This window comes from Pan paniscus, chromosome 7 (genome assembly GCF_029289425.2).
Source record: "Pan paniscus chromosome 7, NHGRI_mPanPan1-v2.0_pri, whole genome shotgun sequence".
In the NCBI taxonomy this organism is placed as follows: Eukaryota; Metazoa; Chordata; class Mammalia; order Primates; family Hominidae; genus Pan; species Pan paniscus.
In genome coordinates this window covers 140,848,313-140,875,017 of record NC_073256.2, presented here as the reverse complement: position 1 = coordinate 140,875,017, position 26,705 = coordinate 140,848,313, and the positions used below count along the sequence as shown (strand labels likewise).

Here is a 26,705-nt window from a genome sequence, read left to right as displayed (position 1 = left end):
GTGGTACACACCTGTAATCCCAGCTACTCGGGAGGCTGAGGCATGAGAATCGCTTGAACCTGGGAGGCAGAGGTTGCAGTGAGCCGAGATCATGCCACTGCACTCCAGCCTGGGCGACAGAGTGAGACTTTGTCTCAAAATAAATAAGTAAATAAAAATAACATGCAGATTAAAGGGCAGTTTATGCAGAAATTTCTAGGGAAGGGGGCCGGGCGCGGTGGCTCATGCCTGTAATCCCAGTACTTCGGGAGGCGAAAGCGGGCAGATCACCTGAGGTCAGGAGTTCAAGACCAGCCTGGCCAACGTGGTGAAACCACGTCTCTACTAAAATACAAAAATTCGCCGGGCATGGTGGCGCACACCTGTAATCCCAGCTACTCAGGAGGCTGAGGCACGAGAATCACTTGAACCTGGGAGGTGAAGGTTACAGTGAGCCGAGATCGTGCCACTGCACTCCAGCCTGGGTGACAGAGCAAGACTCTGTCTCTAAATGAATAAATAAATGGTTACATTTGTACCCTCCATAGCATAAGGTGGAGGATTACCATTAAATGTCAGTTTCTTTTCTTTTTTTTTTTTCTGAGATGGAGTCTTGCTCTGTCACCCAGGCTGGAGTGCAGCAGCATGATCTCAGCTCACTGCAACTTCCACCTCCCAGGTTCAAGCAATTCTGCCTCAGCCTCCCAAGTAGCTGGCATTACAGGCGCCCGCCAACCACACCCAGCTAATTTTTATATTTTTAGTAGAGACAAGGTTTCACCACGTTGGCCAAGCTGGTCTCAAACTCCTGACCTCATGATCCGCCCACCTAGGACTCCCAAAGTGCTGAGATTACACGCATGAGCCACCATGCCCAGCTGATAGTTTCTTAATAAGTAGAAAGCTCATCTAAGAACAAAAGGTCAGACATCCTTGCTATAAGAAGTTGTTCATTTTTAAAGCAGAATCATGAAAACATGAGAGCTGGTACTATATGCCAATGTAATGCCAAATATCTTTCATTTGGAATGGTATGATTAAAGCCAAATAACCAAGATGTCTTCCAGAAGGCACATGTAATAAATATTTTTTAAAGCCCTGGTTCTCATCTACAATTGAGGCATATTTAGGTATTTCAGATCATCAAGGGTGACACAAAAATCTTCAAAACAAAACTAACGTTAAATCGATTTTATTTAAAGCCATAAATAAATAAGCCAATTAACGCTCAAGTCTGAGAGGGCTGCAGTCTTTTTAACAATACCATAGTCCAAAAAGACTAATACTTATTGCTGATTCAGCTCACAATATTATCCCTTTCCAGACAACAGCACATTCAAATGTTCAAGAAAACATTTTATGGGCACCTTTTATGGGCATTTGAAATTCACAGAGCAATGGGCCATGGCCCTGCCCTCAAGGAACTTACGATGTAGCTGGAGAGACACAAAACATCCAGAACAGACATGAGGGGCTGGCTCTACCTCCACACCTCTATCTGAACAAAAACGATTACTGGCTTAAGTCCTCGTGTTTTACCGCATGAGCCACAGGAATATCTTAGCAAGTACGCACTTTATCAAGTTTCAATTTGACATGTCAAAACAGAAGTTTTTATGTTGTTCATTTATATTTGTATTCACTCAGATTTCCACTCAATCAAATTAAAAGAGAAAGACATAATTCCAAGCCAACTGTACCATAATGTTTGCTGTCCTCGATGAAAGGACAGCTTGTTCATGTCCTAGAATTTCTCCACAGTTCCACATCTTGAGGCCAAGTTCAGCAGTTTTTACTGCCAAACCGATGTGTAAATTCGGAGAGTGTGTAGACAGCACCCCATCCTACCTTGGGATCCATACTGATGAAATCGTTCAGGTTCATTTTGGAATCTAAAAAAATATATGAAAAAAAAATGTCCACTGAAAACACAATTTTGGTTTAACAGCAATAAAACAATGCAGAAGACCAAAAGTAGATAAAATTATTCAAATGGATAAGGGCTCAATGTCACTTCTGTGGTTTTCTGGCCTTGAATGTATAACTTCAATGCAATCACGACAAAACACACACACCCAAACTGAGGGAAACAGAATATCAGTGAAGAGGGGACTACACAGAGAGTCAGAGCTCCAAAGATCAGCAGAGGGGACCCCCTGAGTCTTTGGCTAAGTACTGATCTTCTCTTCTATGGAACGAAACTTCATGAGGCCAGGGAAAGAAGCACCAAGAAGGGGTGGGTCTAATAATCCCCAGAACTTCCACAGGGCTAGAAATAATTCATGTCATCACCAGCCAGAGTGGAGAGAACTCGTAACATGCAGCGTTCAGTAGCGTCCTCAGAAGGGTCATGTCAGAGTAGGGGGGCTAAATTAGCCCTCGATGAAAGGCTGCTCTGAGCCAAGCATGGTGGCTCACACCTGTAATCCCAGCACTTTGGGAGGCCGAGGTGGGCAGATCACTTGAGGTCAGAAGTTAAAAGAGAACAGCCTGGCCAACATGGTGAAACCCCATCTCTACTAAAAATACAAAAATTAGCTGGGTATGGTGGCACACCTCTCTAATCCCAGCTACTTAGGAGGCTGAGACAGGAGAATTGCTTGAACCTGGGAGTTGGAAGGTGTAATGAGCCAAGATCACGCCATTTCACTCTAGCCTGGGCAACAAAGCAAGGCTTTGTCTAAAAAAAAAAAAAAAAAAAAAAAAGAAGAAAGAAACGCTACTCTCAACCTTTACTCAGAAAGATTAAAAGCAGCCAGGCGTGGTGGCTCACTCCTATAATCCCAGCACTTTGGGAAGCTAAGAGGGGTGGATCACTTGAGGTCAGGAGTTCGAGACCAGCCTGGCCAACATGGTGAAACCCCGTCTCTACTAAAAATACAAAAACCAGCCAGGTGTGGTAGTGGGTGCCTAGAATCCAAGCTACTTGGGAGGCTGAGGCAGGAGAATCACTTGAACCCAGGAGGCAGAGGTTGTAGCAAGCCAAGATTGTGCCACTGCACTCCAGCCTGGGCAACAGAGCAAGACTCCATCTCAAAAAAAAAAAAAAAAAAAGGAGTTAATCCTGGCCAGCGTGGTGGCTCATGCCTATAATCTCAGTATTTTGGGAGGCCAAGGTAGGAGCAATATACTGAGACCCTACCTTGATTAAAAAAAAAAAAGAGTCAATTCCATAACTAAATCCAACATACCCAATAATGCATGTATCTAAAACATGCATTAATTTAAAGTCTGTTTTTTCTTTTTTTTGAGACAGAGTCTCCCTCTGTCACCCAGGCTAGAGTGCAGTGGTGCAATTTTGGCTCATTGTGACCTCCACCTCCCAGATTCAAGCGATTCTCCTGCCTCAGCCTCCTGAGTAGCTGGGATTACAGGCGTGCACCACCATGCCTGGCTAATTTTTGGTTAATATGGGCCGGGCACAGTGGCTCACCCCTGTAATCCCAGCACTTTGGGAGGCCAAGGCGGAAGGATCACCTGAGGCCAGGAGTTCAAGACCAGCCTGGCCCACACAGCAAAACCTCATGTCTCCTAAAAATATAAAAACCAACCAGGTGTGGCCGGCGCGGTGGCTCACGCCTGTAATCCCAGCACTTTGGGAGGCCGAGGCGGGCAGATCAGGAGGTCAGGAGATCGAGACCATCCTGGCTAACACGGTAAGATCCCATCTCTACTAAAAATACAAAAAAAAAATTAGCTGGGCGCGGTGGTGGGCGCCTGTAGTCCCAGCTACTCAGGAGGCTGAGGCAGGAGAATGGCATGAATCCGGGAGGCGGAGCTTGCAGTGAGCCGACATCGCACCACTGCACTCCAGCATGGGTGACAGAGTGAGACTCCGTCTCAAAAAAAAAAAAAAAAACTAGCCAGGTGTGATGGTGCATGCCTGTAATCCCAACTAATCCAGAGGCTGAGGCATGAAAATTGCTTGAACTCGGGAGATGGAGGTTGCAGTGAGCTGGGATCGTGCCACTGCACTCCAGCCTAGGCAACAAGAGTCTCAACAAAAAAAAAAAAAGAAAGAAAGAAAACTGGGCTGGCAGTGCTCACCTCGGCAGCCCATATAGTAATTGGGCTGGCAAAAGCCCAGCACAAAACAGCATCCAATGACTAGTAGTCATCAAAACAAAAGGAATTGCCCCAGTTGGACCAGGGCTGACAAGGGGTTCACTTAATGCCTGCTATGCACTAGGTTCTGTCTTAGGTGCTCACATCTCAAGGGGAAACAGGTAGCTGCTAAAGGCACACTGTGGCCAGACCAGGCCCTGTAGAGCAGGTTGCCATAGATGCTAAGGCAGACCCCTCAAGCCCTCTCCTTACCAGGGAGCTTCCCCAGTTCTCACACTGAGGCCAGGAAGCAGCTCTGTGTGCTGATAAGCAATTCCAATATAAATTTTTTAAATTATGAGAGCTTTTCACAGAAAGCCTCAAAAATCAGAGTTTGAACCCCCTCTTAGTGTTCAGTCCCCTCAAATATGCCAAATGCATTTTTTACTTTCTTCCTCGTTAAACTATTTTTTTCTTTTTCTTTTTTTTTTTTTTGAGATGGAATCTCGCTCTTGTCACTCAGGCTGGAGTGCAGTGGTGCGATCTCGGCTCACTGCAACCTCTGCCTCCCGGTTCAAGCAATTACCCGGTTCAAGCAATTCTCCTGTCTCAGTCTCCCAAGGAGCTGGGACTTCAGGCACACACCACCACACCCGGCTAATTTTTGTATTTTTAGTAGAGGCGGAGTTTCACCACATTGGTCAGGCTAGTCTCGAACTCCTGACCTCAGGTGGTCCACCCACCTCAGCCTCCCAAAGTGCTGGGATTACAGGCATGAGCCACCACGCTCAGACCCTTGTTGAAGTACTAACACTACTGCCCTATTTTTCTGACATGCTGCAGAGCTCACAGAGCACTTTCACACAGACTGTATTATCCAGGTGTTGGGATGATCTCACCCCTAAGTGGGAATGTTGTGAATTACTTACAAACGTAAATAATGCTTCAAACTCATATGAATGCCAAACAATAGTAATAGGGTGAAGGACCCTTTATCTTCTTAAATGTCAGGAAATTATCAACTGGATTGATGCCTAAAAGCACATAAATGAGACAAGTGGTACAATAAAACCTGCTAGCGCTCACCTCCTTCTAATGCAGATTTTATTATATAGCCAAAGTGACATTTCACACATCATAAGGATGCAATGGGGATTTCTTTCACCATAGCACAAAACCCTACCATGGCAAGGTGCTACTAGTCCCGCTGTTAAATGACACAAGCATGCGAGTATCCTGATGTTCAGTGTCCCCGCAGTAGCTACATCCAATAATCCAGCAGTTTGCAGGTGCCCTGGTTCTGATCCTTAACACCCTTCCTCTCCCACATGTTCTCATGCCTTCCAGTCCTATTCTCTGTGCCTTCATTTCTGAATCTAATACACACACAGAAGTAGTATTTCCTATGACCTCCTTATCGTTCATGGAATTTTTTGTTTTTTGTTTTTTGAGATGGAGTCTCACTCTGTCACCCAGGCTGGAATGCAGTGGCCCGATCTCAGCTCACTGCAAGCTCTGCCTCCCAGGTTCGCACCATTCTCCTGCCTCAGCCTCCCTAGTAGCTGGGACTACAGGTGCCTGTCACCACACCTGGCTAATTTTTTGTATTTTTAGTAGAGACAGGGTTTCACCGTGTTAGCCAGGATGGTCTCTATCTCCTGACCTCGTGATCCGCCCACCTCGGCCTCCCAAAGTGCTGGGATTCACTCATGGAGTTTTATTCAAAGAACGACCTGACTTTTGTCCTCCGTTAAGGAAAAATGCTGATGTGTATGTGATCAATCAGAACCCCCTCTGAGAAGGCATCTTGGCTCACCTCCAGTCTCAATGCAGGGATATGGCGGCGGAGGCTCTCTCCAATTCCCACTGGAGTCTTTCATGTGAGATCGGTCAGAAGCAAAGTTCTTCAAATATGAATCTGCACGGATCACTCTAAATTTCCTGCAGAAAAATCAATATACACTCACATTAGGGAGATGTCACGTTTGAAATTCTAACTCCATTTTTATATGGACTCATTTCCTATGACATGCACAAAACTACTCATGCATTTCTGTATGGTTAGTAATACAGGCAACTTTACTACCTATTAGAGAAGCATACGAAATGATCAACTAAAACCCGAAACAGAAAGGCAAAGGCACAAAAATATATCTGGTTGTCTCGATTTACTTAATTTGTGTATCAAGGGCAACAGGCATGATTTTCTGATGCTGCCCTCACAGCCCTCTCAATGGTGACAGCACGAGGTATCCCCACAAAAACAAAAAGAATATAAGAAAAATCCCCAACCTGCTTGAAATTAAATGTTTGAGATCTCATCACACAAAATTTTAAAAGAATGACAACCTTTCATATGATAGATAACTTTTAAAACTTTAAAACATTTTGAATCTCCTGTGTTGCAAATACATGATTCTTAAACATCAACTCAATGGTGATGCCAGACGAGATCTTTACAAAACAATTGTCAAAAAAAAAAAAGAACCTCTGTGGAATCATCAAATTCTTACTTCAGAAAATAAGTAAATCCATCTTGAATGTCCTCACCTCCTAAACTGTGGGTGAATGTCATCATCAGACTTAAAGGCATCTTCTACATAAGTGTCAAAGAGGCAGGGAAATGGCAAGACAGTATCGAGATCATAAATGAAGCTCTGTCCTCCACTTGAAACATGAAGCAAAACAACATGGTAATCCTAGAAGTAAAAGTTGCTGAAGTTAACCAAGTTACTTCATAATGATGAAATCCCAGTATTCAGACACATACCTTATCACTAAAAAGGATATAGGACTGCTACAGCCCTCCTTATAATAGCAAAATAGAATAAAGCAAACACAACACCCTGAAAACATGAAAACAGACTAAATGTCCACAGATAGGGAAACGGTTAAATAATGGAAATATTCATAGTCATTAAATGCACATCCTCTGAAACTGCAATTTTACCTCTAGGAAACTTTTTTTTTTTTTTTGAGATGGAGTCTTACTCTCGTCACCCAGGTTGGAGTGCAGTGGCATGATCTCAGCTCACTGCAACCTCCACCTGCCGGGTTCAAGCAATTCTCTTGCCTCAGCCTCCCGAGTAGCTGGGATTACAAGCGTGCACCACGATGCCCAGCTAATTTTTTGTACTTTTAGTAGAGATAGGGTTTCATCATGCTGGCAAGGCTGGTCTTGAACCCCTGACCTCAGGCGATCCACCCGCCTCAGTCTCCAAAAGTGCTAGGATTACAGGCGTGAGCCACGGTGCCTGGCCCCACCTATTTTTTTTTTATTGAGACAAGAGTCTTGCTCTATCACCCAGGCTGGAGTGCAGTGGCATAATCTCAGCTCACTGCAACCTCCGCCTCCTGGGTTCAAGCGATTCTCCTGCCTCAGCCTCCTGAGTAGCTGGGACTACAGACACCCGCCACCACGCCCAGCTAATTTTTGTATTTTTAGTAGAGATGGTATTTCACCATGTTGGCCAGGGTGGTCTCCAACTTCTGGCCTCAAGTGATCCCCCCGCCTCAGCCTCCCAAAGTCCTGGAATTACAGGTGTGAGCCACAGTGCCGGCCCCACCTGCTATTTGTTAAAAGCTATCTGTATATAAAGACATACGTGCGCATTCAGAAGTACATTTGCATGCATGTGAATGCAGAGGAAAACGTCTGCAAGGATCTGCTCCAAACTAATAACAAAGGAGGCTTCTGGGGGTCAGCCTGGAGAGAAGGAGGACTTTAATTTCTAGTTTGGAACCACTTTTGCAATTAAAAGAAAGGAAAAACTATTTTTAAAAAAAAGAAGTTAGCCAAGCTTTCATCTGTAGCCACTAAGGGAGAAAGAAAAAGACAGCTTTTCCCACACAGCTCTGTCACAGTGCGGATGTTAATTCTCACCCTCACTCTCAGACTCAAGGTACTGCCCAACACCAGCGATGAGCTGAAAGGGATTTCAGGGAGGTGATCAAGGGACATGAGCAATGTGGTGCTCTGAGTTCTTCCAAAGAAAAACGCTCTCATAGAGAACAGCACTGAAATCAAAGCAACCTAGCAACATTAGTAATACCATCTTATATTTCTACAATATCTTAGAGTTTAAAAGGCACTTTCTTTCTCAAATATCATTCTACTTGAGCCCTGTATAAATCCTATGAGGTAAGAACAATACTTAAGAGTAGGGATGCTGTGCCTTTAAAAGCCTGAGTGCTGCCTTTGGCTCTAAGTCTATCTTAGCAAAACAGAAACATTCAAAAATGAATGCCTATTCTCTGGACTTCCCCAGATACATCCTATCCTCCATGCCCCCAAACAGTCCACCACTGCCTCCCATTGGGTCTGCTCATGTCATTCCCCTCCATCTGCAGCAACCTTCTCTACCTCTTTCCACCACACAAGCTCCAGCTAAAGGCTTTCTTCCCACGAATCAATTTTTTGTCTTCTCCCACCCCCTGCCAGAATCTCTGCCTTACCCAAATTCTGTTTCTCTCTTAACACCTTCTAATTCATATTACAGGTTTGTTGTTGTTGTTGTTTTGAGACAGAGTCTCTCTCTGTCACCCAGGCTGGAGCACAGTGGCACGATCCCGGCTCACTGCAACCTCCGCCTCCGGGGTTGGAGTGATTTTCCCACCTCAGCCTCCCGAGTAGCTGGGATTACAGGCGCGCCACCACACCCAGCTAATTTTTGTATTCTTAGTAGAGATGGGGTTTCACCATGTTGACCAGGCTGGTCTCGAACTCCTGGCCTCAAGTGATCTCCTTGCCTCTGCCTCCCAAAGTGCTGGGATTATGGGTGTGAGCCACTGTGCCCAGTCCCATATCAGTTTTTTTGAACCACACACTCTCTATTCTATATGAAAGACTGTGCTGCTGAACTGCAGATGCAAAGATGAAAAAGATAAGTTCTCACCTTCAAGAAGTTCCCAGAGAAGTGAATGGGAACCAGGTAAACTGCTGCAAGATATTGTGGAGAACAGAGAACATCAGAGGCAGGAGAGCAATGCAGGCAGGAGAGCAATGCAGGCAGGAGCAGGTAAGCACCTGGTTCCAATCTCAGCCCCTCCCCTCGGCAACCTCAGTCTGCTCTTTTATAAAATGGAGATAACTGGAGTATCTAACTCAAGGGTGTCCAATCTTTTGGCTTCCCTGGGCCACAATGGAAGAAGAATTGTCTTGGGCCACACATAAAATACACTAACACTAACGATAGCTGATAAGCTAAAAAAAAAAAAAAAAAAAAAAAATCACAAAAAAATTTCATAATGTTTTAAGAAAGTTTACAAATTTGTGTTGGGCTGCATTTAAAGCTGTCTTGGGCCACATGCAGCCCACAGGCTGCAGGTTAGACAAGCTTGGTCTACCTCATAGTGCTGCTAGAAGCATTAGTGTGTAAATGATCAACCCTTTTAAAAGACAACCAAAGGCTGGGCATGGTAGCTCATGCCTGTAATCCCAGCACTTTGGGAGGCCGAGGCAGGTGGGTCACATGAGGTCAGGAGTTCGAGACCAGCCTGGCCAACATAGTGAGACCCCATCTCTACTAAAAATACAACAATGAGCCAGGCGTGGTGGCATGCACCTGTAGCCCCAGCTACTCAGGAGGCTGAGGCACAAGAATCACTTGAACCCAGGAGACAGACGTTGCACTGAGCTAAGATCATGCCACTGCACTCCAGCCTGGGCAACAGAGCAAGAATCTGTCTCAAAAACAAATAAATAAATAAAAATAAAAAATTAAAGCCAACCAAGAAAGGAAGAGGACAGGAGCCCAATGGCCAAAGAGAGTTTCACAGAGGAAAGGACTCCATTGCAGAATCTTGCCTGATGGGGACAGCTTTCCAGAAAGAAGGTACAACTTGTGAAAAGGCATACACAATGACTATTCACAACTCTCTAGTAACTTCAGGTCCACATTCCTATACACTAGGCAGCTGAGGGACTGCAAAGGAAAAGGGTTGGCCCAAAATTGCCTTCATGGCACAGATGAGGAGCCAAGGAATGCAGGCTTGAGCAGCGGCCTCACTCTCTGAGTTGGTTCAGTGTCTGCCCAGCTGCCAGGAAAAGACTGATTGTGCTAGGAGTGGGGATGTCACCTACAGATGCCACCATCTGCTCCATGTTATTTGATCTAAGATAGAAGCACTATAGGCATATTTTCTTTTAACTTTTTGTTTTGAAATTATTACAGGAGGACAGGCACAGTGGCTCACGCCTGTACTCCCAGCAATTTGGGACGCCGAGGTGGGCGGATCACTTGAGGTCAGGAGTTCGAGACCAGCCTGGCCAACATGGCGAAATCCCATCTCTACTAAAAATAAAAAAATTAGCCAGGCATGTGCCACACGCCTGTAATTCCAGCTACTCAGGAGGCTGAGGCAGAGGAATTGCTTAAACCTTGGGGGTCAGAGTTTGTAGTGAGCCGAGATCACACCACTGCACTCCAGCCTAGGCGACAGAGTGAGACTCCATCTCAAAAAAAAAAATACATAAATAAAATTTAAAAAAAGAAGTTATTATAGGAATGATTTTTTTTTTTGAGATGAAGTCTCATTGTATCGCCCAGGATGGAGTGCAGTGGTATGATCTCGGCTCACTGTGACCTCTGCCTCCCAGGTTCAAGCAATTCTCCTGCCTCAGGCACCCAAGTAGCTGGGACTACAAGCGCCCGCCACCATGCTAATTTTTGTATTTTTAATAGAGACAGGGTTTCACCATGTTGATCAGGCTGGTCTTGAACTCCTGACCTCATGGGATCTGCCTGCCTCTGCCTCCCAAAGTGCTGGGATTACAGGTGTGAGCCACCACGCCCAACCTGAAATTATTATAGGAATGATTTTAAATGGCTAATGTGGCAGATATATTTGTGATGTCATAGACTTTTATCCATTTAGCATGGGAAGGGACTTTGGCAATATGTAGTCTGGCTACACATTAGACTTATCCAGAGACTGCGTTAACAATGTAGTTTTCTGATTTAGTAAATCTAGAAAGGGGTTCAGGATTTAGTGTTCTCGAATTTTACTCACTACTACTCACTGGTGTCTCTGCTCACTCAGCGAGGCCTACCCATGCCCTACAACAGGACAGCAGTGAGGCAAAGCAAAACCTGCCAGAGGGTGTGGGGAGACTTCTCGCAACAGGATTCTCCACCCTGAGCTGCCATGAGATGTGTAAGGGAGACATGGCTACAGGTCCTTCCCCTCCAAGTTTCCCTAGGATGGGGAGTAAGACCACGACTCAAAATCAGCTAAGCTGTTCAGCAACAGGGATGATTTCTCGTGCACACGGACCATCTATAACAGGGGTTAGGTACCACTGCTAACAGTAACTGCCAACACTTCCTGAGTACCAGTAGCAGACACCAGGAAGATGCTTCCTGTGCATTATCTCATTTAAGCCTCACGACCCCACTGACCAGGGGATGACACTGAAGACAGAGGGTAAATAACCTATCTGGATCCCACAGCTGAACAATGAGAGGCCTGGGACTTAAACCCAGTATGCCTAACTCCAGAGCCTGTGCTCCTAACCCTAGAGCTGAGGGGCTTGGGCTTTCATGCAAGAGCAGCTTTCATGCAAGATCACCTGCTGGCAACGAAACTGAGAACGTCAGCTCTGTGAGGTCAGGGATTTTAATCTGTTTTTAGCCTGGCATATAAAACACACTCAATATATACATGTTAAATAAATGAGCGAAGCCAATCAAATGATACATCATTTTAAATAAATACCCAGAAACTAGGAGTTTGTTATAATTCATCAGTGTCGTTTTCCTTTTACTTTGCTTTCGTGTTTATTAGCATAAAAACTCTATTTTTTTTTTTTGATATGGAGTTTCATTCTTTTTGCATTCTGGAATGCAATGGCGTGATCTCAGCTCACTGCAACCTCTGCCTCCCAGGTTCAAGCAATTCTCCTGCCTCAGCCTCCCGAGTAGCTGGGATTACAGGCACACGCCATCACACCCAGCTAATTTTTGTATTTTAGTAGAGACGGGGTTTTACCATGTTGACCAGGCTGGTCTTGAACTCCTGACCTCAGGTGATCCACCCACCTCAGCCTCCCAAAGTTCTGGGATTATAGGCATGAGCCACCGTGCCCAACCCTGGCCTCCATTCTTTAGGGGAATGGGTTAAGGTGACATGTAGATGTGTACTAAAAAGGACCCAGGTGTGAGACCCAGTTCTGCCACTGACCATGCCACTCTGAGCTACTCAGTTTGCTCTTCTGTGTTTATTTCTTCCCTGAAAAATAAAGGGTGGGAGTAGATCTGTATTTTTCAAATGCCAGTCATGTTCACCTAGGAGTTCATCAAGAACACTAACTCCTGAACCCCTCTCTAGATTTACTAAATCAGAAAACTACATTATTTATTTATTGAGACAGGGACTCTCTCTGTCACCCAAGCTGGAGTACAGTGGTGCAATCTCAGCTCGCTGCAGCCTCCACCTCCCGGGTTCAAGCAATTCTCCTGCCTCAACCTCCCGAGTAGCTGGGACTACAGGTGCGTGCCACCAGGCTCAGTTAATCTTTGTATTTTTTTTAGTAGAGACGGAGTTTTGCCATGTTGGCCAGACTGGCCTCAAACTCCCGGCCTCAAGTGATCCACCTACCTCAGCCTCTCAAAGTGCTGGAATTACAGGCATGAGCCACTGCGCCCGGCCTAATATTTGTATTATTATTAGAGATGGTGTTTCGCCATGTTGGCTAGGCTGGTCTTGAACTCCTGGCCTCAAGTGATCCATCCGCCTTGGCCTCCCAAACTGCTGGGATTACAGGTGTGAGCCACCGCGCCCAGCCGAAAACTACATTTTTAACAGTCTCCAGATAATTCTAATGTGTAGCCAAAGTTCCTTCCTGTGCTAAATGGTAAGAGTCTAGATCACAAATATATCCACCATTTAAAATCATTCCTATAATAATTTCAAAACAAAAAGTTAAAAGAAAATATGCCTACAGTGTTTCTACCTTAGATCAAATAACATCTATTCTCAAAAGGTCAATTTATTGATAATTACCGTAGCCTTTCTCTACTGCTTACGTCACTTCTGCTTTACCAAAACATACAGAACACTAAGGGGTTATAAGTCATAATGCGTCAATACTCTCTGTATTAACTGTCTTACCCAGATCACAGGTCCATCTCCAGGTCTCGCCTGTTGTTTCCAGATAGGTATCTACAAAATACAATACATTTCGTAAGCCATACCTTCAGTTAAACCACTACTAAATTATTTTCCTTTTTTTTTTTTTGAGACGGGATTTTTTTTTTTTTTTTTTGAGACAGAGTCCTGCTCTGTCACCCAGGCTGGAGTGCAGTGGCACAATCTGGGCTTACTGCAACCTCCGCCTCCCGGGTTCAAGCGATTCTCCCGCCTCAGTTTCCCAAGTAGCTGGGATTACAGGAGTGTGCCACCACACCCAGCTAATTTTTTATTTTTATTTTTTGATAAAGGGTTTTGACACAAGGTTTCATCATGTTGGCCAGGCTGGTCTCGAACTCCTAATCTCAAGTGATCTGCCCACCTCAGCCTCCCAAAGTGCTAGGATTATAGGCGTGAGCCACCGCACCTGGCCAAGACAGGATCTTGTGATGCTGCCCTGGCTGGAGTGCAGTGGCTACTCACAGGTGCCATCCTAGTATACTGCAGCCTTGAACTCTTGGCTTCAAGAGATCTGCCCGCCTCAGCCGCCTCACAAGTAGCTGGGACTACAGGCACGTGTCACTGTACCTGGCTACTACTAAATTATTTAAAGCAATACATACATGAGAAATAAAATATTTTTAAGCATGCAAAAATCAAGGTGAAGGAATGAATGAAGAGGAAGAAATCGAAATCCTTCTAAGTATCCCCAACAATGAAAGCTCTCAAGAGCACAAGTTATTGTATGATGGTCTTCGGAGAGTGAAAAGGGATCTGAACTAGGAATCAGAAGTCCTGGCAGGTATCAAATCTTGCTCTCCCATTTAATTATTCATAGGGCCACCCTAAGTCTTAATTTCCTCATCTATAAAATGAAGAAAGTCGTCCAAACCTTGCCTGCTTCACAGGGCTTCCATTGGGATCAAATGAGATGATGCCTGCAAATGTGTTTTACAAAATATGAAGGGCTTACTTTTTCTAATTCTTCATGTAAGTTGACTGGAGTTCTATTTAAACTCCAGAGACAAATCCTTACTTTAAAACTGAATGTATGCATCTCTAAGCAATTTTTAAAAAGCCTACATCTTCCATCTTGAATTTAAAAAAAGAAAAAAAAATGGCCAGGCACAGTGGCTCATGCCTGTAATCCCAGCACATTGGGAGGCCAAGGCAGACAGGTCACCTGAGGTCAGGAGTTCAAGACCAGAGTGGCCAACATGGAGAAAGCCTATCTCTACTGAAAATACAAAAATTAGCCAGGCATCGTGGTGGGACACCTGTAGTCCCAGCTACTTGGGAGCCTGAGGCACAAAAATCACTTGAACCTGGGAGGCAGAGGTTGCAGTGAGCCGAGATCACACCATTGTGCTATAGCCCGGGCAATAGAGTGAGACTCCGTACCAAAAAAGAAAAGAAAAAACAAACAAACAAACAAAAAAACAGGTCTACATTGATACCTAAGGAAAAGGGACTTTATCTGTGTAGACCACCACATATTTCCTTACCTAAAGTAAGGGACTAAGCTGGGCATGGTGGCTCACACCTGTACTCCCAGCACTTTGGGGGGCTGAGGTGGGAGGATCACTTGAGGCCAGGAGTTCGAGACCAGCCTGGCCAACACAGCAAAACCCCATCTCTACTAAAAAATACAAAAATTAGCTGGGCGTGGTGGCACATGCCTGTAGTCTCAGCTACTCGGGAGGCTGAGGCAGGAGAATCGCTTGAACCCAGGAGGTGGAGGTTGCAGTGAGCCAAGAATCACGCCACTGCACTCCAGCCTGGGCGACAGAAGGGACTCAACTCTTCTAACTCAATCGTGCCTTGTAAGGAAAAAAATCTCATTCAAAAGCAAGCTTTTAAATGTTGCTGTATTTAATAAAGCACACTTCAGAAGAGTACTACACCCATGCTATATTTAGCTTCTTTTTTTTTTAATTTAGCTTCTAATGTCATCCTAAATCTCGTTTTCTTTCTGCAATCACTCACCAACTTACCATCTTCCTCTCATTAGATATGAAGACAGCATAGCATTCTTCTAAAGGATACTGGTCATGGTTTTTGATGTATTCACAGAGCTTCCAAATATTTTCTTCACTGAAATAAAATAATTGTTTAATCAAGATTAGAGAACATTCTATGTGTCTTTTAAATTTGAACAAAATACTCATGATGACATCAAAAAGTTGGAAAAGACCTTAAACACCACGTCATCCAACAACTGGCTAATGTCTGAATCTCCTCTAAAACATCCCAACAAGCTGGTATTCAACCTATACTGTGTATAAACCCCTCTCCACACAGAGCTAATTACCTCCCCCAGCAATGCTTGTACATGGAGGCATTTTATAACTGATAAAATATGTCAATATTCTATGAGTTTTGGGCCCAGCAACTTGTAATACAGCTGAAATTCTAACTCAGCCACTTACAAGGTAAGAACCTTTGACAAAGGCCAGGCGTGGTGGCTCAGGCCAGTAATCCCAGCACTTTGGGAGGCCGAGGCGGGCGGATCACGAGGTCAGGAGGTCGAGACCAGCCTGGCCGAGAGACCAGCCTGACCAATATGGTGAAACCCCGTCTCTACTAAAAATACTAAAATTAGCCAGGCATGGTGGCGGGTGCCTGTAATCCCGGCTACTTGGGAGGCTGAGGCAGGAGAATTGTTTGAACCTGAGAGACAGAAGTTGCAGTGAGCCAAAGATCACACCATTGCACTCCAGCCTGGGCAACAGAGCAAGACTCCAACTCAAAAAAAAAAAAAAAAAAAAAAAAGCTTTGACCATCTTGACTTCTCCAAGAATCTGCTTTTCTCATTTGTAAAATAGGCATAATCATATACTGTAAACGCACAAAAATCTTAGTTAACACTGGTTCCCTGCTCTCTTTAGAAATGGGGCAGGATGGGTGTTTTGGGTTGGAAGCCTCCTGGCTGGAAAGAATCAGGAGTAATTACGTGATATGTCCGGGAACTCATTTGGGGGAATCCCTGTGAGTGGGATTCCCCACACCCCTCTAGTAAGAAAGGGACATAATTTTATTTATTTTTATTTATTTATTTTTGGAGACAGAGTCTCACTTCACTGCCCAGGATGGAGTGCAGTGGTGTGATCTCGGCTCACTGAAACCTCTACTTCTCAGGTTCAAGTGATTGTCATGCCTCAGCCTCCTGAGTAGCTGGGATTACAGGCGTGCAGCACCACACCCAGCTAACTTTTGTATTTTTAGTAGAGATGGCGTTTCACCATGTTGGCCAGGCTGGTCTCAAACTCTTGACCTCAAGTGATCCACCTACCTCAGCCTCCCAAAGTGCTGGGATTACAGAGTGAGCCACCATGCCCAGCCTATGCTTATTTTTAGAGACAGGGTCTCACTCCATAGCCCAGGCTGAATGAAGTGCAGTGGCTCAACCACAGCTCACTGCAGCCTCAAACTCCCAGCCTCAGCCTCCTGAGTAGCTGGGACCACAGATGCACATCACCACACCCAACTAATTTTAAAAATTATTTTTGTGTGTGTGGAGACAAGGTCTTGCCACGTTGCCCAGGCTGGTCTTGAACTGCTGAGCTCAAGCAATCTTCCCACCTCAACCTTCCTAAGTACTGGGATTACAGGTATGAGCCACTGTGCCTGGCCTTCTCAAGAGGCCTGATTTTTAGAAAGTTCTTTCTCATACTGAACTGAAATCAATCTTCCCATACCTTTGCCCCAGATGAATCTCTCTTCTATGTGACAGGTCTTTGGCTATCTGAAGCAGTAGTCAGAACCCACCTAAGTAAAGTGATGCCCAGTAGTACATCAAACAGAGCAGTAACTGAACTGCACCCCCTTGCACAGGAAACCAGTCACTTCGGGCAGTACTCACAGCTCAGCTGTTGGGTTCCTATCTTTTTCTAGTAAGATACACGCACCTTTGCTCAAAATGAGCTACACTAACACTCTGTTCACAGAATGTGGCTCAGTCTGTCAAAGCCTAGTTTCTTTTTTGGGGGGGCGGGAGCGGGGACGGAGTCTCGCTCTGTCACCCAGGCTGGAGTGCAGTGACACAATCTCAGCTCACTACAACCTCCACCTCCTGGATTCAAGCAATTCTCCTGCCTCAGCCTCCCAAGTAGCTGGGACTACAGATGCATGCCACCACTTCTGGCTAATTTTTGTATTTGTAGTAGAGATGGGGTTTCACATGTTGGCCATCACATGTTGGCCATGGCTGGTCTTGAACTCCTGACCTCAGGTGATCCACCTGCCTTGGCCTCCCAAAATACTGGGATTACAGGTGTGAGCCACCATGCCCGGCCCAAAGCCTAATTTCATCCACGCCATGCTACCTAAAAATGAAGCAAGGCATGAACAGCCCTGAGGATGGTCGCCATCTTACAGAAGTAGACACTCTTTCAGTTCATCAATCTTTGCCTTGCCTGTCTCAAATGCTCTAGAAAACTAGGCTTAAAATACGGAAGTTGGACATATTTTTCTCCCATGGTTTTCCTTTTCTCTAAAATAACTAGGAAACTACAAGGGAAAAGTGACGGTTGTGGTTAAAAAAAAAAAAAAAAGTGGGGGGGGGGTTGGGGAGATTGCTACTGCTACTGACTACTTCATATGATATGTACTATAGAGTAATAAAAATTTACTGACTGGGCCGGGCATGGTGGCTTACGTCTGTAATCCCAGCACTTTGGTAGGCTGAGGCATGTGGATCACCTGAGGTCAGGAGTTTGAGACCAGTCTGGCCAATATGGTTAAACTCTGTCTCTACTAAAAATATAAAAATTAGCTGGGTGTGGTGGCTGATGCCTGTAATCCCAGCTACTCGGGAGGCTGAGGCAGGAGAATCGCTTGAACCCAGGAGGCGGAGGTTGCAGTGAGCCAAGATTGTGTCACTGCACTCCAGCCTGGGCGACAGAGAGAGACAACCTCTAAAAAAAAAAATTTTACTGACTGTTTCAACATGACATACGGTATATGTCATATTATGTCACGATAAAATTTCCTTAATCTAAATGTTCTAAGGCCAGGTTTGAAGAAGACAATTATCTCTCTGGCTTATACAAGTTTTTGGGGAGTTTACCGCAAATACCTTCAAGAGCCTATAATGTACAAAATACTGTGCTACATGCTTGGATGATATGATGATAAATTAGAGCTTACAGACCATGAGCAGAGACATACAAATCCATAAGTGGCAAGCATCATAGAAGGCCATAAAAGATGCACGCAGAAAGGAAGAGGGTGTCGTTAATTCGGAGGGATATGGGAAGAGGTATAGGTTGTAGTTTCTCTTTGTTCATTCCCCTCTAAGGGTGGGCTTAGAGTTAATACAAAGGGGCCAGGCGAGGTGGTTCATGCCTGTAATCCAGGCACTTTGGGAGGCCGAGGCAGGTGGATCACCTGAGGTCAGGAGTTTAAGACCTTGGATCACCTGAGGTTGGGAGTTCAAGACCAGCCTGGCCAACATGACGAAACCCTATTAAAAATACAAAAATTAATGGCCAGGCGCAGCAGCTCACGCCTGTAATCCCAGCACTCTGGGAGGCCGAAGCGGGTGGATCATGAGGTCAGGCGTTCAAGACCAGCCTGGCCAACATAGTGAAACCCCGTCTCTACTAAAAATACAAAAAATTAGATGGGTGTGGTGGCAGGCACCTGTAATCCCAGCTACTCAGGAGGCTGAGGCAGGAGAATTGCTTGAACCTGGGAGGCGGCGGTTGCAGCGAGCTGAGATCGCGCTACTGCACTCCAGCCCAGGCAACAATGTGAGACTTCGTCTTAAAAAAATATATACAAAAATTAGCTAGGCATGGTGGCACAAACCTGTAACCCCAGCTACTTGGGAGGCTGAGGCATGAGAATCGCTTGAGCCCGGGAGGCACAGGTTGCAGTGAGCCAAGATCGCACCACTGCACTCCAGCCTGGGTGACAGAGTGAGACTTCATCTCAAAAAAAAAAAAAAAAAAAACACAAAATCAGCCAGGCGTAGGAGCATGCGCCTATAATCCCAGTTACTCAGGAGGCTGAGGCACAAGACTCACTTGAACCTGAGAGGCAGAGGTTGTAATAAGCCAAGATTGCACCACTGCTCCTCTAGCCTGGGTGACAGAGCAAGACTCCATCTAAAAATTAAAAATAATAATAATAATAAAAACTACAAAGAGTTCATGAATCCACAGTACCACAAGCACTACTGGTAAGCTGAATACATAATGTGGCTTGAACATACACTGTTATTTTTGAAATATATGTAAATGTTACACAGAAAAAAATGTAAACTTCGTAAAAGTCACTGACTTTTTAGTCCCTTTTAGTCAGCAATTGTTTTTCAAGAGCATAACGAATATCATGTAGGAGAATCCCATGAAAGTTTCGACATTAAAAAAAAGGGGGAGATGATCTTATACTCGGAAATACAAGGAGTCACAGCTGAAACAAAAATACCTGTAGGTGGGGTGCAGTAGCTCACAACTGTAATCCCAACGCCTCGGCTGAGGTGGGAGGATCACTTGAGCTCAGGAGTTTGAAACCAGCCTAGGCAATGTAGCAAGACCCTCTAGAAAGAAAAAGAAAAAAAAGAAAGAAAAAGAGAAACAGAAGAGAAGGAAAAGGAGGGAAAGGAAGGAAAAGGAGGGAAAGAGAGGAAAAGAAAGAAAAGAAAGACAAAGAAAGAAAGAAAAAGAAAAGAGAAGAGAAAACAAAAGAAGAGAAGGAAGGAAAGAGAGAGACAGAAAGAAAGGAGGGAAGGAGGGAGGGAAGGCGGGAGAGAGGGAAGGAAGGAAGGGAGGGAGGGAAAGGAAGGAAGAGCAAGCGAGTTGTGGAAGAATTAGAAGAAACTATTCTAAAATTCATATGCACCAAAAAAGAGCCCAAACAGCCAAAACAATCCTAAGCAAAAAGAACAAAGCTGTAGGCGTCACACTACCCAACTTCAAATTATACTAGAAGGCTATAGTAACCAAAACAGCATGGTACTGGTACAAAAACAGACACACGGACCAATGGAACAGGTTAGAGAACCCAGAAATAAAGCCGCATATTTACATTTACAACCATCTGATCTTCAACAAAGTCCAATAACAAGCAATGGGGAAAGGATTCCCTATTTAATAAATGATGCTGGGATAGCTGGCTAACCATATGCAGAAGAGTGAAACTTGACCCCTTCCTTTCACCATATACAAAAATCAACTCAAGATGGAATAAAGACTTAAATGTAATACCTAAAACTATAAAACCCTAGAAGAAAACCTAGGAAATACCACTCCAGACATAGGCCCTGGCAAAGATTTCATGATGAAGACTCCAAAAGCAACGGCAACAAAAACAAAAATTGACAAGTGAGACCTAATTAAACTAAAGAGCTCTGCACAGCAAAAAAAAAAAAAAATACTATCAATGGAGTAAATAGACAACCTACAGCCAGGCACTGTGAGGCTCGTGCTTGTAATCCCAGCACTTTGGGAAGCCCAGGCAGGAAGATCACTTGAGCCCAAGAGTTCAAGATGAGCCTGGGCAACATAGAGAGACCCTGTCTCCACAAAAAGTAAAAAAAATTAACCAGGCATGCTGGCACACATCTCTAGTTTCAGTTGCTTGGGAGGCTGACGTGAGAGGATTACTTGAGCCTGGGAGGTCAAGTCTGCAATGAGCTGTAATTAATTGTGCCACTGCACTCCAGCCTGGGTGACAGAGTGAGACCCTGTCTCAAAAAAAAAAAAACCCCAAAACAAAAAACAGACTACCTACAGAATGCAAGAAAATATTTGCAAACTATGCATCTGATAAAGTCTAATATCCAGAATCTATAAGGAACTTAAACAAGCAAAAAACAACCCCATTAAAAAATAGGCCAAGGACATGAACAGATACTTCTTCTCAAAAGCAGATAGACAGGCACAGTGGCTCACATCTATAATCTCAGCACTTTGGGAGGCCAAGGCGCGTGGATCACTTGAGGTCAGGAGTTCAAGACCAGCCTGGCCAACATGGTGAAACACTGTCTCTATTAAAAATACAAAACTTAGGCTGGGCGTGGTGGCTCACGCCTGTAATCCCAGCACTTTGGGAGGCCGAGGCAGGTGGATCACGAGGTCAGGAGATCCAGACCACGGTGAAACCCTGTCTCTACTAAAAAAAAATACAAAAAATTAGCCGGGTGTGGTGGTGGACACCTGCAGCCCCAGCTACTCGGGAGGCTGAGGCAGGAGAATGGTGTGAACCCAGGAGACGGAGCTTGCAGTGAGCCAAGATCGCGCCACTGCACTCCAGCCTGAGCAACAGAGCAAGACTCCGTCTCAAAAAAAAAAAAAGAAAAGAAAAATACAAAACTTAGCTGGGCATGGTGGTGCACACCTGTAATCCCAGCTACTCTGGAGGCTCAGCTGGGAGAATCACTTGAACCTGGGAGGCAGAGGTTGCAGTGAGCCGAGATCGAGCCACTGCACTCCACCCTGGGCAACAGAGTAAGACTCCATCTCAAAAAAAAAAAAAAAAAAGGAAAAAGAGACATGCACATGGCCAATAAGCATATGAAGAAATGCTCAACAACACTAATCATTAGAGAAACGCAAATCAAAACCACAATGAGATACCATCTCACTCCAGTCAGAATGACTATTCTTAAAGTCAGGCCAGGTGCAGTAGCTCACATCTGTAATCCCAACAGTTCGGGAGGCCAAGGCAGGAAGACTGCTTGAGCCCAAAAGTTCAAGACCAGCCTGGGCAACATGGCACAACCCCACACTACAAAAAATATAAAAATTAGCTGGGCATGGTGGTGCACACCTGTAGCCCCAGTTACTCGGGAGACTGAAGTGGGAGGATTGATTGACACCAGGTCGAGGCTGCAGTGAGCCATGATTGCACCACTGCGCTCCAGCCTGGGTGACAGAGTGAGATTCTGTCTCAAAAAATGAATAAATAGGCCGGGTACGGCAGCTCATGCCTATAATCCCAGCACTTTGGGAGGCCGAGGCGGGCAGACCAAGAGGTCAAGAGATCAAGATAATCTTGGCCAACATGGTGAAACCCCGTCTCTACTAAAAATACACAAATTAGCTGGGCATGGTGGTGCATGCCTGTAGTCCCAGCTACTTAGGAGGCTGAGGCAGAACCGCTTGAATCCAGGAGGCGGAGGTTGCAGCGAGCCTAGATTGCACCACTGCACTCCAGCCTGATGACAGAGTGAGAATCCGTCTTAAATAAATAAATAAATAAATAAATAAAAATAAATAAAAATAATTTAAGAAGTCAAAAAAGTGGTGATACCCACCTGTACTCCCAGCTACTTAGGAAGCTGAGGTGAGAGGATCACTTAAGCCCAGGAAGTTGAGGTTGCAGTGAGCCATGATCATGCCACTGCACTGTAAGCCTAGGTGACAGAGTGAGACCCTGTCTCAAAAAAAAAAAAAAAAAAAAAAAAGGCAAAAAATAACAGACGCTGGCAAGTTGGTGGAGAAAAGGGGATGCTTATACACTCCTGGTGGGAATGTAAATTAGTTAAGCCACTGTGGAAAGCAGTTTGGAGATTTTTCAAAGAACTTGAAACAGAACTACCATGCGACCTAGCAATCCCATTACTGTGTATATACCCAAAGGAATATAAATCCTACTATTAAGACACATGCACATATATGTTCATCACAGCACTATTCATGATAGCAAAGATATAGAATCAACCTAGGTACCTATCAATGGTGAACTGGATCAAGAAAATGTGGTATATATCATCCACCATGGAATACTACACAGCAATGACAAAGAACAAAAATCATGTCATTTGCAGCAACATGGATGAAGCTGGAGGCCAATATCCCAAGTGAATTAACACAGGGAGAGAAAAGCAAACACTGAATGTTCTTGCGTATAAGTGGGAGCTAAACCTTGAGTACACATGGACACAAAAAAGGAAACAGTAGACACGGGGCCTATTTGAGGGTAGAGGGTGACAGGAGGGTGAGGATCAAAACTATCTGTCTGGTAGTATGCTCACTATCTGGGTGACAAAATAATTTGTACACCAAACCCCCAACACATACACTTTACCCATGTAACAAACCTGCACATGTAACCCCAAATCTAAAATAAAAGTTGGAAGGGAAAAAAACTCAAACAAAATATGTGATTAGATAATATCTGAAATGTTCTTTAAACTCTAAACAAAAGCATAAGGGACTCAAAAAAGGGAGAGAGGGAGGGAGGGAAGAAAGGAATGAAGGAAGGAGGGAGGGAGGGAGGGAGGGAAGAAAGGAAGGAAGGGAGGGAGGGAGGGCTGTGGATTTGCCCCAAGCTGTCAGCTGATCATCTTGGCAGCAGAAAGGTTGGGACGCTCCAGGGGTTCCCAGTGATGAGCTGAGGTCAGAGATGCATGCAGATGGGGAGGACCCCTGGCACAAAGCAGGCACTCCACAATTGTTTGAAAAACACAAAACAATTAAGTCAGAATCAGAAATGCTCTGCTGACGACACAGTCCCAAACAAATACTGGCTGCCACTATTATCATTAAGCAGGGTCTTGAAGCGTAAGTAACATCTGGAAGCTAACATGACGGAAGCTAACAGAAGTAGACAGGTGGCATTCATTTCTAGTTAAAAAACCTGCAGGATGGCCGGGCACGGTAACTCACACCTGTAATCCCAGAATTTTGGGAGGCTGAGGCAGGTGGATCACCTGAGGTCAGGAGTTCAAGACCAGCCCAGCCAATGTGGTGAAACCCCGTCTCTACTAAAAATACGAAAATTAGCTGGGCATGGTGGTGGGTGCCTGTAGTCCCAGCTACTCAGGAGGCTGAGGCAGAAGAATGGCTTGAGCCCGGGAGGTGGAGGCTGCAGTGAGCCAAGATGGCACCATTGCACTCCGGCCTGGGCAACAGACTGAGACTCTGTCTCAAAAAAAAAAAAAAAAAAAAACCCCACGAAGCTGCAGGAGCCAAAGTAGTGTGGTGTCCCCACCTGATGTGTTCAGACAGGGTAGAGCACTGGTTCTCAGCAAGAGGCGATTTTGCCCCCCAACCCCTACAGGACACTTAGCAATGTCTGGAGACATTTTTGGTTGTCATAACTAGGGCTAGGGTGCTAACAGTATCTAGTGGGTAGAAGCCAGGGATGCTGCTACACGTCCTGCAATACACAGGACAGCCTCCATAGAAAAGAATTATCATGCTCAAAATGTCACTCAAGCCAAGATGGAGAAACTCTGTGGTAGAGTGGTCATCTCTTACCATTCTTCTACAAGACTGCTCTAACTCCAATACTCCAGTTGTACCAGCCTCCTCACTGTTCCTATCACACTCACAGCACGATTCCTTCTCAGAGCCTTTGTACCTGCTGTTCTCCCTGCTTAAACGACCATCCTCCAATAGTTGCAAAGCTCCCACCCTCTTTTTTCAGATCTCTTTTCAAATATCACCTTATCAACAATGTCTTCTCAAAATATCCTAATAGAAGATAAGTCACCATCCTTTATCTTATTTTTCTCATAGTATTTAACATCACCCAAACATGGTTTACTTGTTTTTTTGGCTTTTTATTTTTTTTGAGATGGAGTCTTGCTCTGTTGCCCAGGCAGGAAGGGGCAGTGGCATCAGCTCACTGGAACCTCCACCTCCCAGGTTCAAGCGATTTTCCTGCCTCAGCTTCCCGAGTAGCTGGGATTACAGGTGCACGCCACCACACCTGGCTAATTTTTGTATTTTTAGTAGAGGCAGGGTTTCTGCATGTTGGCCAGGCTGGTCTCAGACTCCTGGCCTCAAGAGATCCGCCCACCTCGGCCTCCCAAAGTGCTGGAATTACAGGCGTGAGCCATCGCACAGGGCCTTATCTGCTTTTCTCTCAAAATGAAAGAACCAAGGGATCCATGAGGGAATTTGTCGATTTTGTTCACTGCTATATCCCCAGTGCCCAGAAGTATGCCACATACTCCAAGTGCCTAATAAACATTTATTGAATGAATGAATAAAACAATGACTGGACATTAGGGAGGAGGACTAACGGGATTTAGAAGAGAGGCAGGACAGAAAAATAGTGCAGTAGTTAAGATGTATGAACTTCAGAATCACGAAGAGGTTCCAGTTTCAGCACCACCACTTGCTAGATGTGTGATTTGGGGGCACAGAACAGCCTCTCTGTGGCTCAGTCTTTTTATTAGTAAAATGAGGATAACGATAATAAAAGAAGGTACCTCCTGGACATCGATGGAAGCACCTGCCACTGGGCCTGACATGCAATCAGGGCCGAACAAATGTTAAGCTCTTGGTGGCATTGGTTTAGTGACCAGCAGAAGGGGGAGGAGTAGGTTTAGATAGCACTGAGGTTTCCTGTACAAGGACTAGAAGCTGGGGAAGAAGCCATTACTCAGGAAAGAGTAGGTATGAGGACTAAGGCAAGGGCGGTACTTCAGCTGCAGAGGTGGCCTAGGACAGGGGTGCAATGCGTGGATTCCGGGGACAGACCCTGACTGTAAATCCCCACTCCTTCATTCACAAGCTACGTGGCCCTGCGCAAATTACTTGCAGCCCTCTGTGCTTCAGTGCTCTCATCTTTAAACTGGGGATAACAATACCTACCTCTTAGGGTTATTGTGATGCTCAGTGATTTAGTTTACCTAAACCACCCAGAACAACGCGTGGCATATAGCAGGTGCTGTATGAATGTAACCATTATTATAATGACAACATAGTTAAGATCATGTTTTCTGCTGCCAGCGAGCCTGAACTGGATTCCTGGCTGCTATTTGCTGGGTGACCTTGGGAAGTTACCCCAAACTCTCCGTACCTTCATTCTCTTACAAAATTAAAATGACCTTCACCTCAGTCTGAAACCCCACAGGCTTCAGCAGAGTAACCTCCAAAGATTTTCAGAGCTCCACCCTTCCTGGCCCCGAAGCAGAGATCTGCTGAGTAAATCCAACCGACAAGCGCCAGGCACAGGTAATGCACTATCGACCCTATGATTCCGGACGAATTCCCAACCCCATCCAATAGCCCACGCTCTACTCAAGAGACGAGAGCTGCCATTCCCGCTCCCTCCTCCCGCAGAACTGTAGAACCCGCCGGTAGAGGCCGGGAGCGCCCCCGAGGAGGGGCCGGGAAGAGGCGGGGCCCGGTTGCGACTCGCCGCCCGGGAGCCTGGGAGACCCAGAGGCTGCGCCCGCGCCCCCTCACCAGTAGCAGCTGCTGTAGACGCAGGCGTCCCGCGGGGGGCTGGCCGGCTGGTAGTGGACAGCAGCGGGGCCATTACCTTCCATGGCCGGCTAGCTGGGCCAGGGCCCGGGCCGGAGGAAGACCGACTGGACCAGACGTAGGAAAGGGCGGGCTTGTAGTGGCCCGCGTGGGTTCCCGGCGCGGGGTGGGCGGAGCCCGGGGGGAGAGGGCCGGGGCAGTTTCCGGGTGGTGGGGCCAGTAGCGCGGTGGGCGGGGCCAGGGCGGGGCTAGCAGCACGAGTTCCCGGCGCGGGAAGCCCGGGACGAAGTAGGCGGAGCTCGGGGCAAGCGGCGCCAGTTCCTGGGAGGGTGGAGCCCAAGCGAAGTGGGCGGGTCCGGGGTGGGGTGAGTGGCGCGAACTCCC

At 45.7% G+C, this 26,705-nt stretch overlaps 1 protein-coding gene across 2 annotated transcripts; it reads right to left on the bottom strand.

The window, feature by feature from the left end:
- Window positions 1-1,155: 1,155 nt before the first annotated feature.
- Window positions 1,156-26,565, bottom strand: NTAQ1 (N-terminal glutamine amidase 1). Of its 2 annotated transcripts, none has more exons than XM_003820480.4 (6): window positions 26,304-26,565; window positions 15,147-15,246; window positions 13,135-13,185; window positions 6,574-6,722; window positions 5,840-5,964; window positions 1,156-1,871 (listed from the first exon to the last, which is right to left on the bottom strand). In XM_003820480.4, the coding sequence occupies exons 1-6, from the start codon at window positions 26,384-26,386 to the stop codon at window positions 1,762-1,764; spliced, it is 618 nt and encodes a 205-aa protein (XP_003820528.2). In that variant the 5' UTR covers window positions 26,387-26,565; the 3' UTR covers window positions 1,156-1,761. The 2 variants fall into 2 exon arrangements, with proteins under 2 accessions (XP_003820528.2, XP_057159071.1); XM_057303088.2 differs by having other exon boundaries at window positions 26,380-26,529.
- Between the last annotated feature and the right edge of the window lie 140 nt (window positions 26,566-26,705).

Excerpts from the sequence above, each read along its gene's own strand:
- NTAQ1 (XM_003820480.4), bottom strand. The coding sequence starts at position 26,386 with ATGGAAGGTAATGGCCCCGCTGCTGTCCACTACCAGCCGGCCAGCCCC. Across the intron at positions 15,247-26,303 it reads GTCTACAGCAGCTGCTACTG|TGAAGAAAATATTTGGAAGC; the intron begins GTGAGGGGGCGC and ends ATTTTATTTCAG. Across the intron at positions 1,872-5,839 it reads TCCCTGCATTGAGACTGGAG|ATTCCAAAATGAACCTGAAC; the intron begins GTGAGCCAAGAT and ends ATATTTTTTTAG.